The sequence below is a fragment of the Lissotriton vulgaris genome, chromosome 11 (genome assembly GCF_964263255.1).
Source record: "Lissotriton vulgaris chromosome 11, aLisVul1.2, whole genome shotgun sequence".
In the NCBI taxonomy this organism is placed as follows: domain Eukaryota; kingdom Metazoa; phylum Chordata; class Amphibia; order Caudata; family Salamandridae; genus Lissotriton; species Lissotriton vulgaris.
The window spans coordinates 106,420,864-106,437,689 of record NC_141699.1 but is presented as its reverse complement, the minus strand read 5'-3'; the positions used below and the strand labels follow the sequence as shown (position 1 = coordinate 106,437,689).

The 16,826-nt window shown below is 43.5% G+C and overlaps 2 protein-coding genes across 2 annotated transcripts in view; one reads left to right on the top strand and one right to left on the bottom strand.

The window, feature by feature from the left end:
• GNAZ (G protein subunit alpha z) overlaps nucleotides 1-10,899 on the top strand; it is a 313,003-nt gene extending 302,104 nt beyond the window's left edge. The window contains exon 3 of the mRNA XM_086942803.1: nucleotides 8,706-10,899. Coding sequence (XP_086798929.1) covers nucleotides 8,706-9,050 — 345 coding nt within the window. The 3' untranslated portion in view covers nucleotides 9,051-10,899. The remainder of the gene's footprint in view (nucleotides 1-8,705) is intronic.
• RSPH14 (radial spoke head 14 homolog) overlaps nucleotides 1-16,826 on the bottom strand; it is a 590,080-nt gene that overhangs the window by 458,291 nt on the left and 114,963 nt on the right. The gene's annotated exons all lie outside the window — the stretch shown is intronic.

Genomic DNA, 16,826 nt, shown 5'->3' with positions numbered 1-16,826 from the left:
TAATCAACATACATTTCTTTTCTAAGTTAAATACATTATTCAAAATGTCCCTATATTTTAATACAGGAACACTCTGCATTTGGGGCAGAGATCTTCACATGGTAAAATATAGGTGAAATGAACACAGTTTATTTAACTTAGGAAACGTTGTAAATATATTTTTATGTTAAAAAATGTATGTAAATTACTTTTATATATTTATTTTAAATGCACAATGAAAGAACAAAATGCTACAACACTACCTTAACCTTGAAATAAATACAAAATTAATATAAATATTTTAAATTAAATTACGATTATTTTTTTAACGTTCAAACTAAAAGATAAATTACCACCCAAAATAAAAAATTAATTATTTCTGCATTAGTAATTATTAAAAGGTATGTATAAAGTAAATTAATTATGTTGTAATAACATTTTTAAATTTAAAAAGGTTAATAAAATATTGTATAATTAAATACTAAACATGTACTACTTCCATTTATTTTAACATTCAATTATAATTAGTTATACCTTTAACAATTTGAAATCATTTAATTTTATTTAACATTATTTTCTCTGGGTGTGCTTTTAAGTCCCTGCCTCCATTATTTTCTTTGGGAGGGTGATACAGTACTGCGGTCAATCAAGTATGGTGTTGGACTTATTAGATTTTTTTCAGTAGTACCTTACACTCTTAAGTTTGGCACCACCCACTTGTCCTCAGCTTCTTCCAATAGACACCTATGCACTATGTCTAATAACAGATTAGCTTGCAGTAGCTACATGCACCATCATTAACCTCCAACCAAACAGCGCAATCTTTGTGTGAAATATAAGTTCACTGCTTAACATGCAGTCTTTGGTGAAATAGATCATTGAGCTTGCAAAACTTATAGTTGATTTAAAGCTTGATACTTTTTTCTTGACAGAAATTTGGATGCTCAAAGCACCTTGCCCTGGCATTGTGATCGTGATCCGTCCTGGCTATAAGATCCTCCACAGAGACAGACCCAATACAAAAGTGTGGGCTGACTGGCTGTAATTTTGGAAGATGCATTCAGCGTGCTCGCAAAATCTCAAGGTGGCAAAATGTTGTTGTAAAAGACTTGAACAAGATTTTGGCAGTATTCTGAAAGGTAACCTACTACCTTGGACTAAAAAAAAAAAAGAAAAAGTATTCAAGAAACTCGGCCCTCATATTATGATTCTAAAATTTCAGCTGTCAAAATCTGCTCTAAAGAGATTTTTTAAAATGTAAAGACTTTGATGAGCTCCAGACTTTGTAATCTTCTTGCCGAACATTCTCCACTTCTATATAATTCCCTAGCGGTCTACAGTTTGTACGTTGGCTCCTTTGTTACCGTAAGGCCTGTAGAGATGTCTGGAGTTCTTGGTAATCAGGTGCCACGTCTAGTCTTGACAGATTTCAAGCTTCTATCTCTAGAAGATCGCGAGAACCTGATTAATAGTTTGGCAGACAAAGGACTTTGATATATTTATGGCATAGTACCCTATCGATCAAACTGTGGCTCACCTGCTCTATTTTGAGTCAGACAGACAGTCAGGGCCCTCGCTGCCTCCACGTTCTGGAACCTGACACTAGACCTGGCAGTGTTGAGGACATCAGTGTGACAAGATCACTCCACTCACCCGATTTAGAGCAGAAAGTCTGATGTGTTTTTTCCTCGTTGGGACTTCCGGGGAAAATTAGACGGTCCCAAACAAAAAAATACTAATGACCCACACATACTGGTAGAAAACTACCAGGGTGTCACAGTCATCAGTAAGACAAACTCTACTCATTAAACTTCTTGTGCCTGCTCTAAAGCCACCATGGCGAAGGCTCCTGTGAAGGTACAGAGATCACCGTAGGGCTGGCCCTGATTTCAAAATTTGTCTGGTGGCAGTCTGTCAGTGTGTACTGTAACAATTACCCTTATCTCCCTTAAATGATAGTAGCCTGAACCCAAACATTGCCTCCCTTTATAAATAGTTATTTAAAATGTGTGTGTGTGTATATATATATATATATATATATATATATATATATATATATATATATATATATATATATATATATATATCTCTCCCAGTGACAGTTATAGTTAGGTAAGGTCTTCTTGACGGATCACCACGACTAGGAATAGTACAGAAAATTGGAAGGTAGCTGGATCTTGGTAAGCAGATTGTACTTTCTGTGCTTTGGTGTAATCTGTTCAGTAGTATTTGAGAGATTAAGGTTAAAATATATATATATATATATATGTATGTATATATATATATATATATATATATATATATAATTGTTTCTGAATAAATTCATACCATATACTGTAGACATACAATAAAAATTAAGCCTATAGGAATGTGCAAATTCAGCAATGATATAGTCATGTAAACAATTAGATAGCATCCTATTGCTGGAGGCTATGGTGTGCAATGCGCTAGCTTAAAAGTGTTCTAGTTGTGTGCAGATGTGCAAAATACTATGGTTGACCCCTCACCGATTAATATTAAAAATATCAAAAAAGAATTTAAGAAGAACGGGTAGGGTAGGTTACAGCTGGGTTAAAGGTTTAAAACTTGTTGTTCAGTGCTTGTAGAGTAGTATAGCTTGTAGTTTTATGTATTACAGAAAGTTATGAAGATCTTCAGTGTTATTGAGACCCCTTGGCTGTTTGCTATCTAGCTCTAGGATCATTTTTGATTCAAGTGGTCTCAGAATCCGTTCCTGATTTCCTCCCAGAGGGGAAATGGGGACAGCTGCAATAACAAAGTAACTTAGGCACTTGAGATCGTTGCCATGCACTGCTTTGAAGTACCTGACTACCGGGTATGCCGTGTTATTGTTGACAATTGCCCGTAGGTGTTGTAGGATCCTGACATGCACCTGTAGCTTGGTGCTGCCCACATATCTTAGACCACAGGTGCCTGTCAGGACATACACAGCATATTCGGTTTTACAATTGTAGCTGCCTTTGATCTTGTATTCGTTAGAGCTGAAGGGAGTCTTGTATTTGGTGGTGTTGATACCAAATCTGCAGGCTCTGCGCGAGGAGCACTTATAGAAACCTTGTCTTGGTTGTAACCAAGTAGATTTTTTGACAGTTGTTTCTGGACTTTTTTGACTAACTGCGTCCTCATTGAGATGCCTTTTCTAAAGGTGATGGTAGGGCAGTTTGGTAGATCTGGTGCTAAGACTGCATCTGTTAAGATAATTGGCCAATTGCCTTTTATGATGGATCTAATTTTGCGCTCTTGTTGGGTAAATGTCAAGAAGAGTATGGGTATATTTTCTTCTGTCTCACTTGTTTTTCAGCATTGGGTTTACAAGGTTCTAGCAGGGAATCTCTAGGTCTATTATTATCTTTTAGACTGCTTGGTTGAGGGTAGATGTTTTATAACCCCTCTCCCTAAATCTTTGAAGTGCTTCGTTGGTGCATCTGTCTTGTTCTTCTCTAGTGCTACATATTCTTTTGATTCTTAAAAGCTCTCCATATGGGATGCTTTGTACTAGGTGTTGTGGGTGTGCACTAGAGGCATGAAGCGTTGAATTGCCTGCAGTCATTTTTCTGTGTAGTGTAGTCTGTATGTTCCCTTCATGTACATAGACCGTAACATCTAGAAAAACCACTCCTGATCACTGATATGCAAAGTGAATTTTAGATTTGCTGAATTGTCGTTTACAATGAATAAGAACTTTCTATGCTGTTCTGCCAAAGACATCATTGATGTAACGGAACCAATGTTGGACTTGGCCAGCATATTTGTCAAGCTCTATTGGCCTTAGGACCTGCTCCTCCCACCAGCCCACCATCAAACAGGCATAGCTAGGGGAGGAGCAGGATCCCATTGCCACGCCCCTCAATTGTTTGTACATTTGTGATGCAAACATAAAATGGTTGTTGTTAAGGCACCAGCTTATACATTTTATCAATGTTTTGTTATGTTCATAATATTCAACAGGTCTGGTCCCTAGAAAATGTGCAACTGCCTCAAGTCCCATGTTGTGATCAATACAGGTGTACAATGACTATGTCTAGAGGGATAAGTTGCATGTTTGTACCCCATTTGACATCTTTGATTTTCATGAGCAAGTCTCCAGTATCTTTGATATACGATGGTAAAGTTTTCACGAGATCTTGCAGAAAGTAATTACGTATTGTGAAATATGTTCTCCCATGCTATTAATAGCTGAGATGATGGGACATCCATGGGTTGGGCTGACATTTTTGTGCATCTTTGGTACAAAGTATATTGAAGGGATTGTAGGATGTTCCACGCAAAGAAATGTAAATTCTTCCTGAGATATGGTTCAGTCACGTTTGAATTGGTGCAGTTGTTTGATCAACATGTCTTTTGCCTTGGTGTATTCACTCATCGCAGTTTGTTTGTAGCAGATAGGATCTGCCAATAATCGCTGTGCTTCTTTGATGTAATCTTGTTGAGGCCAGAGCACAATATTGCCGCCTTTGTCCAATGTTTGATTACCACGTTATGGTTATTGCTCAGTTTTTCGATCAGTTTCATATATTCCATTTGTTCGATGGTTTTTTGTTGTTTGTTACGATTGGCTCAATGGTACAGTTTTTTTATGTCCTCGGTTATTCTTTCATGGAAGATGTCTATGGAGTCCTTTGGCATTTGTGGTACAAATGTAGATTTTTTCTTAAAGGAGCTACTTCCTGCTCCCTTTTGTAGGATATTCGGTGATATTAATGGTTCTTGTGTTGAAAGGTTAGCAGTATCCTTTTCTCCTCTTGATTCCAGCATGATGGATTGTGCATCCAGGTAAATTGGGAGATCTGAGGCCTGTAGCCCACTTTTTTGGTTGTTAGCCTGTTCCACTTGGTTACTCTCTAATCCTTGCTTTATTATAATAAATTTCATTAATTTGAGTTTTCGAATGAAACTGAAGATATCGATACGAGTCTAAGCATAATTAAAATCATTAGGTGGACAGAATGAAAGGCCAAGCAGGAGTATTTATTTATCTTTTTCGGTTAGTTGCATTGTCGAAAGGTTTATGATTGTTTTGTCATTTTTTATTTCAGTTATCACTTTTTGGTTTTAAATTTGTTTTTTTTACGTCTGCCTCTTCTCTTTGCGTTTCTTTGTTTGTGGGAGGCTGTGTTTGCTTCCGTGGTCTCAGTGTGTTTCGCCGATCCTCCACTAAAAAATCTATTTCTTCTCCCAAATCCAATCTTCTTGTTTCCATCATATCGTCATTTGTGCCTCTATAGCTGGAGTCAGAGCTAGTGTCACGGATTACTGAACTATCATCAGTTGCTAGATCAGTTGAGGGTCCTGCTACTTGTTGTTGACCTGTATTTTTGGCAGCAGTACTAGGGTTGAATTTGAGTTTTTTGGCAGACGCAAACTTTCGTGCAAAAGTATATATTTGTCCTTGTTCATAATCCGCCCGGTCCCGGGCGAATTTGAACACCTTCCGTTGTTTGATTTTTTTTCTTCCTGTTTAGCCAGCCGCTCTTGTATGTCTTTTTATGTCTTGGTAATATATGTGTCTGGCTCAAGTGTGGCTAATGCCTCATTGATACTTTCAATTTCTTTGATTAATTTTGCTCGATCCGATTCTGTATATTTTATCAAGATGCGGACGAAATTCATTGCGGCTTTTAAATTGATTTGGCCCCAATCTTTCAGCAATGCAGGATCTGGGTCCTCGTAGCTCGGCACCAAGAGGATTCTGAGCCCACGAGGTACCCTTCCTGCTTCTTCATACTTTTTGAGTGATTTATTCTCCCACCACTTGTTTACTTCCATCCTCATGCATTCTTCCAATTTTTTCAATAGATTTCTAGCCGTGTCACACCTACTTTGGCACTGGTAGTTGCTTGCGTGTTTGGTCGTGTAGGTATATTTGTCAAGTTACTAAACAGTTCCTCAGCTGCCGCTTCCCGTTCGTGGACAGCTTCCGCCAACATACTTGCTGCTTAATATGCTTTGCTCCAATGTGGGAGGTCAGCTGTGCCTGTCCACACCTCCCCACCGCTGCAAGTTGTGCCGAACACTCACCGGTACGCGTACGTTGCTGAAAGGTCCTCGGACCCTGCGGCTGCCGTTACCTCGTCCGGTTACCGACATCTCACTGTTTGTGGGGCAGTCTTCAATAATCCTTGCAAGATTCCCACTGGAGATGGTTGTGGGCGGCTGCCTCTTCCGGGGAGGGGGTCAGTTTTCGGCAGGATCAACCGTCTCCCGCAAATCAATATGCACAAACAGTTCTGCTCCTTTACGCTGCCAGCCGGTCACAAAAGGAAAACAGGATACGGACACCAATCGTTTCGTGGAAATATCAGGTCTTGTTTTTATTCCAGCAGCTATGGCGCCTTTCGGTTACCTCTGTAATATATATATATACACACACACACACACACACAGTGGAGGTCACCAATGTGTAGTTATAGTTAGGCCAGAGTTTCCATAGGAAGAGCATTATTTGTTTCACCCCTAACTTTAGCCTCATTTAAGGAATCTTCCCAAACGTTTCCAAATATAACCTTCATGTAGATCAGCTCCTTCCTGGAAAGGTTGGTTCTTATCCCTCAAACAAAAACCAAGAAAAAGGTAGGGTCCCAAAACAATGATTTCCCATGTTAATTCTCTTAGAAAAATTCTACCACAGCAACTGAAAAAATGGCTGAATGTAAATAAATCGAATTTAGCAAAAAGTTAGAACTTTACTCAGAAAGCATTCGTTTTTAAGTTGGTATAAATCAGTTCAGTTGTTTTCAAGAATTTAGAGGGGTTCGGGTTGGCCATCTAGGGATATGCTTTGATTGGCCACTTTAAAGGGCACCTGGAAATCCTGATTGGCTAGACAAAACTTGAACAATATGTTGTGGCAGCCTTAAAGTACTCATGGACATGGTCCCTGCATCCTCAAAATTAATGACAAATTATAAGGAGGTAGGGTGGGCTGACTCTGACCTCCAGGGGCATCCAGGGGGAGACTCCTAAATGGACACTTGCCTCCCCCCCCCCACCCCTCCTCCCCCTTGATTGGCTGGTCACAATGTGGTGAGCATATTGTGGCAACAATTACAGACTCTGGAAATGGTCCCCATTGAATTCCATTTAGTGAAAGCCTGTTTTGAGGGTCACAAACAGGAGCCCACATAAAAGGTCGATAACAGATTTTAGTCTGAATATAAAACATTAGTTGGTGGTACCATATTAATTTGAGGAATTGTGGTGTGTTCTATGGTGATTTTATCCTGTGAAATATGCTGATCATCTGCTGGGATTTGATGGATCATATTTAAGAGAAAACTGTTTTCTCTCATGAGGTTCTCTTGGAGTTTTTGAAAGGTGCTCCAAAAGCTAAAATGGGAGCACATTTTGTGTAAGTGCACACTATCTTAATGCTTTGCCCTTTCATACTTGCATTTGCTCTGATTACATCAAATTCAGAAAGCTACTTATTTTATAGTATTTTATTTTACAATTCTGTGTTAGGTTTTTGCCTGTGTTTATTATTAGCGCTGAGATGCATCTTCGGAGGTGATTTGTGCTCTATACTAAGCTGTATTAACGTAACATGACATGAGCAACTCACCTGCAAAATGTCACCGTGGTGTCTTCTGCTCCTATCCTGTAGTACAAGTGAGAACAGCTAAAGTAAGGCAGACAGAACAGGCGGACCATTATTTAGAGCTGGGTGGCATTTGATTTGTGAATGTTGTAACTCCGCCTTTTAGCACTGTCCACTGGAGGAATTACCTCTGCCACAGAGATGGTATAGAAGAGGTCATTCCAACGGAGAACCCACCATCCCAAGATTTACCACTTCCTCCAAAAACATGAGCATATTCTGTGACCACCCAACATTAAACCGTTCCCTAGTGTGGGATGGTAACAGAAACTCCTTCATGTTGTAGAGAAGTGCTTCATCTTCAGTTGTGGTTTCTTCTTCATTGGAAAATCTATCAGTGGCATGAGCACTGCTATTCTATCCCTATGAGGTGGCCGTCCGGCCAGCGACTTCAACATCAGAGGAAAAACCGCTAACCGAGGTGTAATCCCTTCCCCAACAACGGGAATGCTCTCTGTTCCCACCCAGTTGTAAGCTAGGCTGTAGGACAACGAGAACTGGATTAACTGGACAGGGTGAGGTCTGACATTTCTGCAAGTTTGGCTGATAACACAAAGTGCACTACACTGACTCTTACAGATATACCCATGGAGTGTGTCCTCTACTAAAAGAAACCGCAGACCCTGGTGGCTTTTTTTACCTACAGAGCTCTGTAGATCTGAGGGTCAGTGATCGACCACGTGTCACCATTTAAAAGTGATCCCTGGTGGGCAGTTTACATTGTGGGCAGTTTGTAAGGTCTCAGACAAGCCAGTGCTTTTCAGTGAGGTCCCTGTGGGTAGCAGCATTTCAGACAATACAAAGCCCTTTGACTTTGGGCTCCACCGTCTCTCTGTCATCTATTGTCTCCCACAGGTTCCAGGACTGGCTCTAGGGTCCCATCATGGGTTACCTCAATGCACCATGGTGCAGGTTAACAGGATACTTCCTAGCTATGGGTGTTGAGCCGTCAGTCAGCCTCTTGTGCGTAAAAAGACTATTTTAGATGTGATGAGTTTCTTTAAGACATAGCAATCCATTTCCCCTACCAGGGGCAGTAGTTGTAGCTTCTGTACAAACCTGTATGATTGCTGTTATCACTAAGCATCCTTTCTCTCCCTCTCCACAGAGCCGGATGGCAGAAAGCCTACGCCTCTTCGACTCCATCTGCAACAACAACTGGTTCATCAACACCTCCCTCATCCTGTTCCTCAACAAGAAGGACCTTCTGGCCGAGAAGATCCGTCGCATCCCACTAACCATCTGCTTCCCAGACTACAAGGGGCAAAATACCTACGAGGAGGCAGCTGTCTACATCCAGCGCCAGTTCGAGGACTTGAACCGCAACAAAGAGACCAAGGAAATCTACTCACACTTCACCTGCGCTACTGACACCAGCAACATCCAGTTTGTCTTCGACGCGGTGACAGACGTGATTATCCAGAACAATCTCAAGTACATTGGTCTCTGCTAGGAGCTTCTCCAGGAACAATTCATGTTCCTGAGTTGAAACAAAGCGGGGGCGGGAAAGCCTCCCGCTCACTCGCGGTGGGATCGCAGGGGCAGGCACTTGGTAGCCCTACTAAGAGATGTGGCCTGAGGAATATCACAGATGCCCCTCTGTTCGCACCCCGCTGTACACTTTTTGCAAGTGGGGCTAGAACTCTTTCTGCAAGGTCAAAAAAGGGCTCTGGAAAGGTGAGGTGGGCAACCAACCATTGATGGTTATTTTTTTATACTTTGTATTTTTCTGGTTTTACGAGCAGGGTAGCGGCACAGAGTACTGAACACTCCGCGGAAAGGCTGTTTCATGAACTGTTTCTTCTGGCTGGGGGGAGCGGCACAGAGTTTGCCCATAGAAGGGCATAACGGGGAGAGGGTAACGCTGGTCCTGCCATTGGTAAGTTTCCTTTAAGATGGTGGGGTCCACACCAGAATAAAGAAAGAGGGAATATGCAGGGCTGGCTTGTTGAAATACTTGTACGGGGGTGGCCTAGGGTGACAAGATAAAAGGGGAGTCAGCTAGCAGCATGCAGCCATTGTGAAATGGGCATCTATAGATGGGGCGAACAACTTGAATTTGGCTGCGGTGTGAACAACTGTTGCTCCATTGCTGGAAGTAAATGCGTTTTGACCAACTTGATGCAAATGAAGCTCAAGCCAGCCACAAAATTAGGGGGGCTTTGAAGACCGGTGGCACCAACCCCTCTCCTGTGTAGCATTCCTGCAACTCACTAGCCAAAGGATGGTTTTCTGTACGCCTCTCTCCACCACCTTGTGACTGATGGACTAAGTTCGAACTTCAAATTATGCATTTACACATAACTCAACATATGTACTTTATGCATACAGAGAGCGGGTGTGGCCATCGTCAACCGGTCGGCTATTAATTTACACCTGCGGACCACTTCCGGGTGAATTTTCTGTTTTACATCTGTTCCTAGTTTGCTTTGCCATTGTTACATGGACAGTTTTTCGAAAATTAGACATGTGAGTTTTTTTAACCTGTTTTTATTTTTCAGACCAATGCAGTGATTATTTATTCTGTGGTCCCGTGCACGGGGTGCTGCCATAAATCCCTGCACGGGAGAGGATCTTACACATGGCCTGCCCTTGATGGCCAGGTCTGAAGGCATCTGCAAGCTTCCGACAGATGCAATCGTTCTGCACCATTCACTCCCACCAATCGAGGCACTGGGTTCCACTGATACCGCATGGCGTCATTTTGTCTTTGTCTGATTTTTTAAACATTTAAACTTGACTAAGGAAGGTGAAATAAGGAGCAGCTTGAACAAGGAAACCTGTGTTTTTTCAAACTGGAAATCCTAGTGGCACCTACATTTGAGGGACATGGGAAAGCCCTGATCAGATCGAGGTCATCTGCTTATGCCTCAGGTGCCGCAAATGTTATGCCCAAAAATACATGAATGCAAGTCTTCTCCAGTACAGAACAGGATCTAACATTCCTTAAAATCAGAAATCAAATATTTTGTTTCTGTTCCCTTCCATGAAACACAACCCCAGTATGGGCTTCTGCACCTTGGGCGCAAAGTCCATGTGTAAATATCTTGCAGCCAATGTAAAGCACATCCACTCAGTCAGTCTTCTACAAACCCGCCTTCTCCTACCGCCCTCGACTCTAACCCCTGTCAGCCTGTTGACCATGGGTCTGTGTGTCCTCTCAGCCCTTTCCCATTCACACCCAACACAATCTACAAGGTCGGTGAGAACATCCTCTGCAAGGGCTCAAAGACACAACTGTTGTACACGGAACTTCAGTGGGAGGGCGCTGGAGAGAAAGGAAAATAAAAGAATGGGACGAAGATGCTGTGTGCTGTGTCTACTTACTTGTGTACTTTGTTGTGTGGCTTTTGTGGGGACCTGGTGGAGAAGGTTGGAGGGAGGTTTGCAGCCAGTGTCTTCTGTCCATGTATCCTGATGACTAACAGCCACTGCGCGGCCATTATCAACAGGTCACTGGGTGCCCAGGGAAGGAGCGGAGAGACAGAACAAGACAGTTTCTACAGCAGGACAATCAGGGCCCTTGGAACTCAATGTAGATGGGATTAAAGAACCCAGGAATCCCTCTGAAATAGAAAATATTACTAAAAGTCCCCTCAGAAAGGGGAATTGGTGCTACGGATCTCCATGGAACAGGTAAAAAAATCAGAGTGGAAGAGAGTGTCAGAAATGAATTTAGTACAAGAGAGAGACCTGGCACGGACTGCGCCTGTGTTGAAAGCATCGCAAGCTCTCAACCTTACCAGTCACTGAAGACCTGGCTGAAGGATGACAAATGACCACACCTAATGGTTGCAATACAGAACAGTCCAGTTCCTTGTCCTTCTCTTGCTCTCTCTACGCTCATTCCCTCCTCTTGTAATATTAATATAGGCTCTTGCCTCAAAACGACTGCCAATTTGTGGGTTTTTTTTCTAAATCTCAGATTGGTTGAAACAAAACGAACATATTCCATTGTTGATAAAACATAAATGTTTAACTCCGGTTAGCAGGAGCAAAACAGTTCATTTATTTATTTAAGGTTTTCTAGCGCATGAACGTGACCCGTTAAGGTATCAGAGCGCTTTTCAGGGATAGCAAGTTGTATGCAAGGCTGACATAGGTAAAAAACATGGATAGGGATAGAAGGAAGTGACTACATTCAGGCATAAACAGGGGATATACAAGAATCAGAGGAGCGACATGTCTGCCATATGCAGAGAGAACCAGCAATTACATTTGAGGGGTGACATGTCAGCAATATGCAGAGAAAACCAGCATTTAGATCTGAGGGAGCAATAAATCAGTACAAAGAATAGGAGCAACCAAGCAGACAAGAATTTTGCAGGAAAACAAATGCAATGCTGCAGAGCAGTGTGCGCGATGAAAGATTTATGGGAGGAACTTGCTCCTTAGGAAAGTTTTAGCTTCCTTTTTAAAGATTTACAGAGAAGGTATTCTTCTGATGAAGAACGGCAGTGAGTTCCAGATTCTTGTTGCAGCCCCAGAGAAGGCACGATTATATGTTTTTTTCTTCCAGAAGCGAGATGGCTGAAGCACAAGGCCTCTGGCCGACCGGGAGTTTCTGACTCCCCCAGATACCAAGATTTTCTGGGCGAGATATGCAGAAGAATTCACATATAGTGCTTTGTGCGTGATACAGGCCAGTTTCAGTTGGATTCTGGCTTCAAAAGGAAGCCAGTTCAGCGCGTTGAGATGCGGTGAGGTGTGGTCAAAAGATTTTGAGCCTGTTAAGAGTCTTGCTGCAGCATTGAGGCAGGCTTTTAGGGGGGCTGTGGGGATCTTGGGTAGGCCAGATAGGGTTGAGCAACCGTATTCCATTCTGGAGATAACTAACGCCTGAACTGCGGTTTTGAGGTCCGCAGCTTTGAGGAAAGGTTTTAGTTTCCTCAAGTAGCTCAGATGGAACCTGACAGTTTTGCCCATCGAGTTGATGTGGTCACGCTTATGCAGGTTGCTGTCCAGGGTTATGCCGAGAGATTTGACAGATTCCACTATGGTCGGTGAGCAGTTAATTGCTGTGATCGAGTTAGTCCATTCCAGGATGTCAGTAGTGCTTTTAGGGGGGAGATGAAAAGAAATTCCGTTTTTTGTGCATTCAGTTTGAGCCAGTTGCTGGTGAGCCATTGAACAGTCAACTTCAGAGGCTCATTCAAACAGTTAATCTGCTCTAGAGATGAGATTGTGATGTAGACACGAGTATCATCGGCGTACATGTGGAAGAGATGTTGGCAGTGCGGAGTATTTCAGCTAACGGTTGAAGGTAGAGATTGAAGAGGGTAGGGGACAGAGTTGAGCCTTGTGGGACATCGATTTTTATCGGGGAAGGAGCAGATAGATTACTGTTCACCAAGAAACTCTGGGAGCGGTTCCAGAGGAAGGAACCAAACCATTTGATGACGTTCCTCCTATTCCCATCCTGTGTTTGAGGCGTTCAAGTAGTTTCTCGTGGTTGACTGTCGAATGTCGAAGATAAATCCAGTAGGATTAAGAGACCTGTTTTGCTTTGGTCAAGGGCTTGAAGAGCATCATCTACAATGTAGAGAATGGTGGTTTCTGTGCTGTGCCTAGGCTTGAAACCAGATTGGTATTCATATAATAGGTTGAAATTAGCAATGTGTTGGCTCAGTTGAAGTTGCCCACATTTCTCCAGCACTTTCACAAAAAGATGAATATTGGATATTGGTCTGAAACTGTCTGGAATAGAAGGATTCAGAGTGGGTTTTTTTTTTAAGATGGGGATGACTGGACCGGTTTTTAGAGAGTCAGGGATGGACCCTTGTAGAAGGGAGGCATTGATTATTGTAGTCCACATAGGAAAGATGAATGGGGAGGTCGCTGCCAAGCAGTTGGAGGGGAGTGGGTCTTTAAAGTGGTTATTCGGTTTTAAAGAGGATAGCATTTTTCAGATGGAGTGGTCATCATATAACTTGGAGTCGGACCAGTGAGCTTTGTTTTTGGGTGTTGCCTGGGGGAGATGAGAAGAGAGATGGGTCCGGGCAGGAGGAGGTGGGAAGTTTCAGGCGGAATTAAGTGTGTTTCGAAGGGAGTTTATTTTGGCTGTAAAGAAGGAGGAGAACTCCTCACAGGTTATTAGGGATTTGGTAGTTTCTTGGGAGGTTTTAGCTAGTTTGTTTGATTGGTGTTTGACCACTTCAAAGAGCTTACGGGGTCTGTTCTTAGAGTTATCCTGTTCCGATCTGAAGAACTCTTTTTGGGATTTGAGGATGTTCCTATTGTATGCATTTCTGGTCTGAGGTAGAAGTTTTAATTGGGAGGCTGAGAGGTGCTGTCTCCCGTTTCTTTCTGGTAGCCGGAGAGCTCTTCTTTCCTTGTTGAGGGGTCCATTGAACCATGGGTTTTTGTCTTTGATTTGGGCTTTGATTTGGGCTCCTTTTAGCTTTAGCTAGGCAAGATCATCAATTATGTTGGACAAAATCGAGTTGTAGTGCTCTATGAGGTCGTTGACACAATGAGCAGTCAGCTTCTCGAGGTCAGGGGTCTTAGTGTCTCTGAGCCAGAGTTTTGGTTTCACAGGTTGCCCCGGCCTTTTCATGAGGATGCCAGGTATTCGGAAGGTAATGGCGTGGTGGTCTGACCAGTCGCATGGATCTATTGAGTTAAGCCTGACCGCCAATCCAGCATGGAGCCTTTCATGTGAGTTGGTTATAGGCGGGCTAGAGTGAGTGATTAGTAAGCAAGGAAGACTTTGACAGCGTTGATCTGGGGGGTCATTGTGGTCATTCCAGTGCAGATTAAAGTCACTGAGGAAAATGTCATTGGAATGAGGGGAGAGCTTAGAAGTAATGATTTCCATGAGGTGTTTGATGAATGTGTCATTGTTGCCTGGGGGTTGTTAGAAGATGTGCAGTTTGCACAACTGAGTAGCGTTATTACATATGGAACATGCAAGATATTCGCAGGAATCTGTGGGGTCGGCATGGAGTTCTGCAACAAGGAGGTCTGAGCGGTAGATGCAAGCAATGCCTGCCCCCTTTTTAATTTGCCTGTCAAGCCTAACGATGTTATAATTTGGCAGGACCAGTAAATCTAGGTAAGGTGATGATGATTCGTTGAGCCATGATTCAGTTAGGATAGCTACTTCAGTTTTTTGGCTCAGGATGAGTGTGGCGATGTCGGATGCATGCTTCGCTGCTGATTGGCAGTTAAGTAGGAGGCCAGAGAGTGGAGCGTCTGGGCACATGTTGCAAGTAGGGGAGGGTAGGGTTACTTTTGCTAATTTGTTGCTGTTTACTCCTCTGTTACGAAGAGTTGACGATCAATTAGTGTTGATTGAGACTGTAGGAATTAAGTAATCATCTTACTTGTCTGGAGGACTGGGGGCGTCAGTGGAGGTCTTATAGAATAAGAGGAGGGCTAGAGTTTCATCCTCTAAGAGGTAGTTGGGATATTTGCAAGGGCGAAGGTGTCTATTGCCCAGCGGCATGGGTTGGAGGGAAGTCATGGTGAGCGGGGAAAGGACTGAGTTGTGGGAGAGCTGGAGATTAGCAATTGAGTGTTCAGTGAGGTGAAGGATGTTCTTCAACTCGAGAATGGATTTCTGGATGCTCTGAACTATGTTGGAAGCTCTGATGTTCAAGGTCCATTGGTGAAAAGGGGACCTGTGGGTCAGGACTAGTTCTGGTGGCTGAACGGGAAGCTTGGTGGAGGAGCTAGACCACCCTGAGGCTAGGTTTCTGAGAGGAGGGGTATGAGGAGGGCTAGGCGTGCTCAGTAGGGTGGTCACAGGGCTGTTGGGGCGGGTGTCCGGTGAGCTGAGAATTACGTATGTGTTTGTGACAAAGCGAGTAGGCGAGGAGCAAGGTTTGGAGGAGGGGAGCAGCGATGTTGCCTTATTGTCAGATGCTGGAGGTTGGGGAGATTGGAGGGAAGTTCTCTAACATATCTAGGAGAGATATAGCCCAGGGATTTGTTCTGAGTGGGGAACACTTTGGGGATAGTTGAGCTAACCCACCTTTTGGGAGGGAGTGAAGGGGTGCATGGTGGAGTAGCTGCAGCTTTGGTAGACCTAAATGGGAGGCCCTTACCATTGAGCTGTATATACCGGAGCTGTGACAAGTGTCAGGTGGCGACGGCGGGCACTGGGGGAGCATAGAGGAGGTATGTACTTGTTTTTGAGGATGAAGAAGAAGTCAGCGAATTTATTAGGATCTATGTCTGTTGCTTGGATCATAACGGTGCCTTTTTTTTATAAGGTAATGGTAAAGTCAGCTCTAAGATTTAGGGAAGGCGCGATCGTGAGTTGGGCACCATACCGAATGTTCCTGGATTACTGTACGCTAAGTAGGTTTGATATGGCTGCACGCTTTAGTATGTTTTTCTAGAGTAGGAAATAGGGTCATTGGTAATGATGCCCTTGTCAGTGTTGAAGTACAGGTTGGAGATCAGAGTTTCTGGGTATCTTCTCAGGACGGAATGTTTGAAGGTTTTAGCAGCGGCCCTGGAGAGGTTATGAGGGTATGCGATGGTGTAAGAGTTGCCCCCTGTTGCATTCAGGCAAGACCCTGCCATAATGGAGAGAGAAGGGGAACTAGGTAAAGCCAGGAGGATGAGCTGGTAGGCTGCAGGAGTGGATCAAGCATTGCAATTGCAATGCGCAATACCCATTCAGGGTGCGGGCAATAAAGGGACAAATTCAGACCACAGGCGAGGCAGAAAGGTGGCTCCCCAGGAGGGGGTCCACGAGCTGAGGCTCACCACGGAGGAGCTAGCAAGAGCTACTTGAAAGGTGCAGGCAAGCAAAATTAGTGGAGTAAGTGAGACGAAAAGGCAGTGAGGCGTGCACAGTGGGTTGCGGCCTCTTAACGGAAGAATGCTAGTGGGTGCCCCCTACCGACACAGGTAGGGGAAAGAAAGCCACTCCCCGCCACAACCCGCGGCAAGGTAGTAGGCGGTGGGTAACAATTCTCGCTACACAGTAGAAACATCATGACATGACATTGAATTAGCAAGATGTAATGTACCATAAACAATCACTCAGGTGCTGCCTCGGTTTGTGGGAGACAAAGATCTGGCCTGTTCCAGGGCTGAGGGAGGGGGCTGAGGCCAAAGAGGATAGATATTGTCAGCAAAGCCAGAGCCAACAGATAACTTTCACCCAGGTGCTGCCTTGGTTGTTGGGAAGCAGACATTCGACCTCACTCCAGGGCTGAAGGTGGAGGTGAATAGACTTATGGGGGAAGGTGACGTAGTCAGCGTCGGGTAGCAG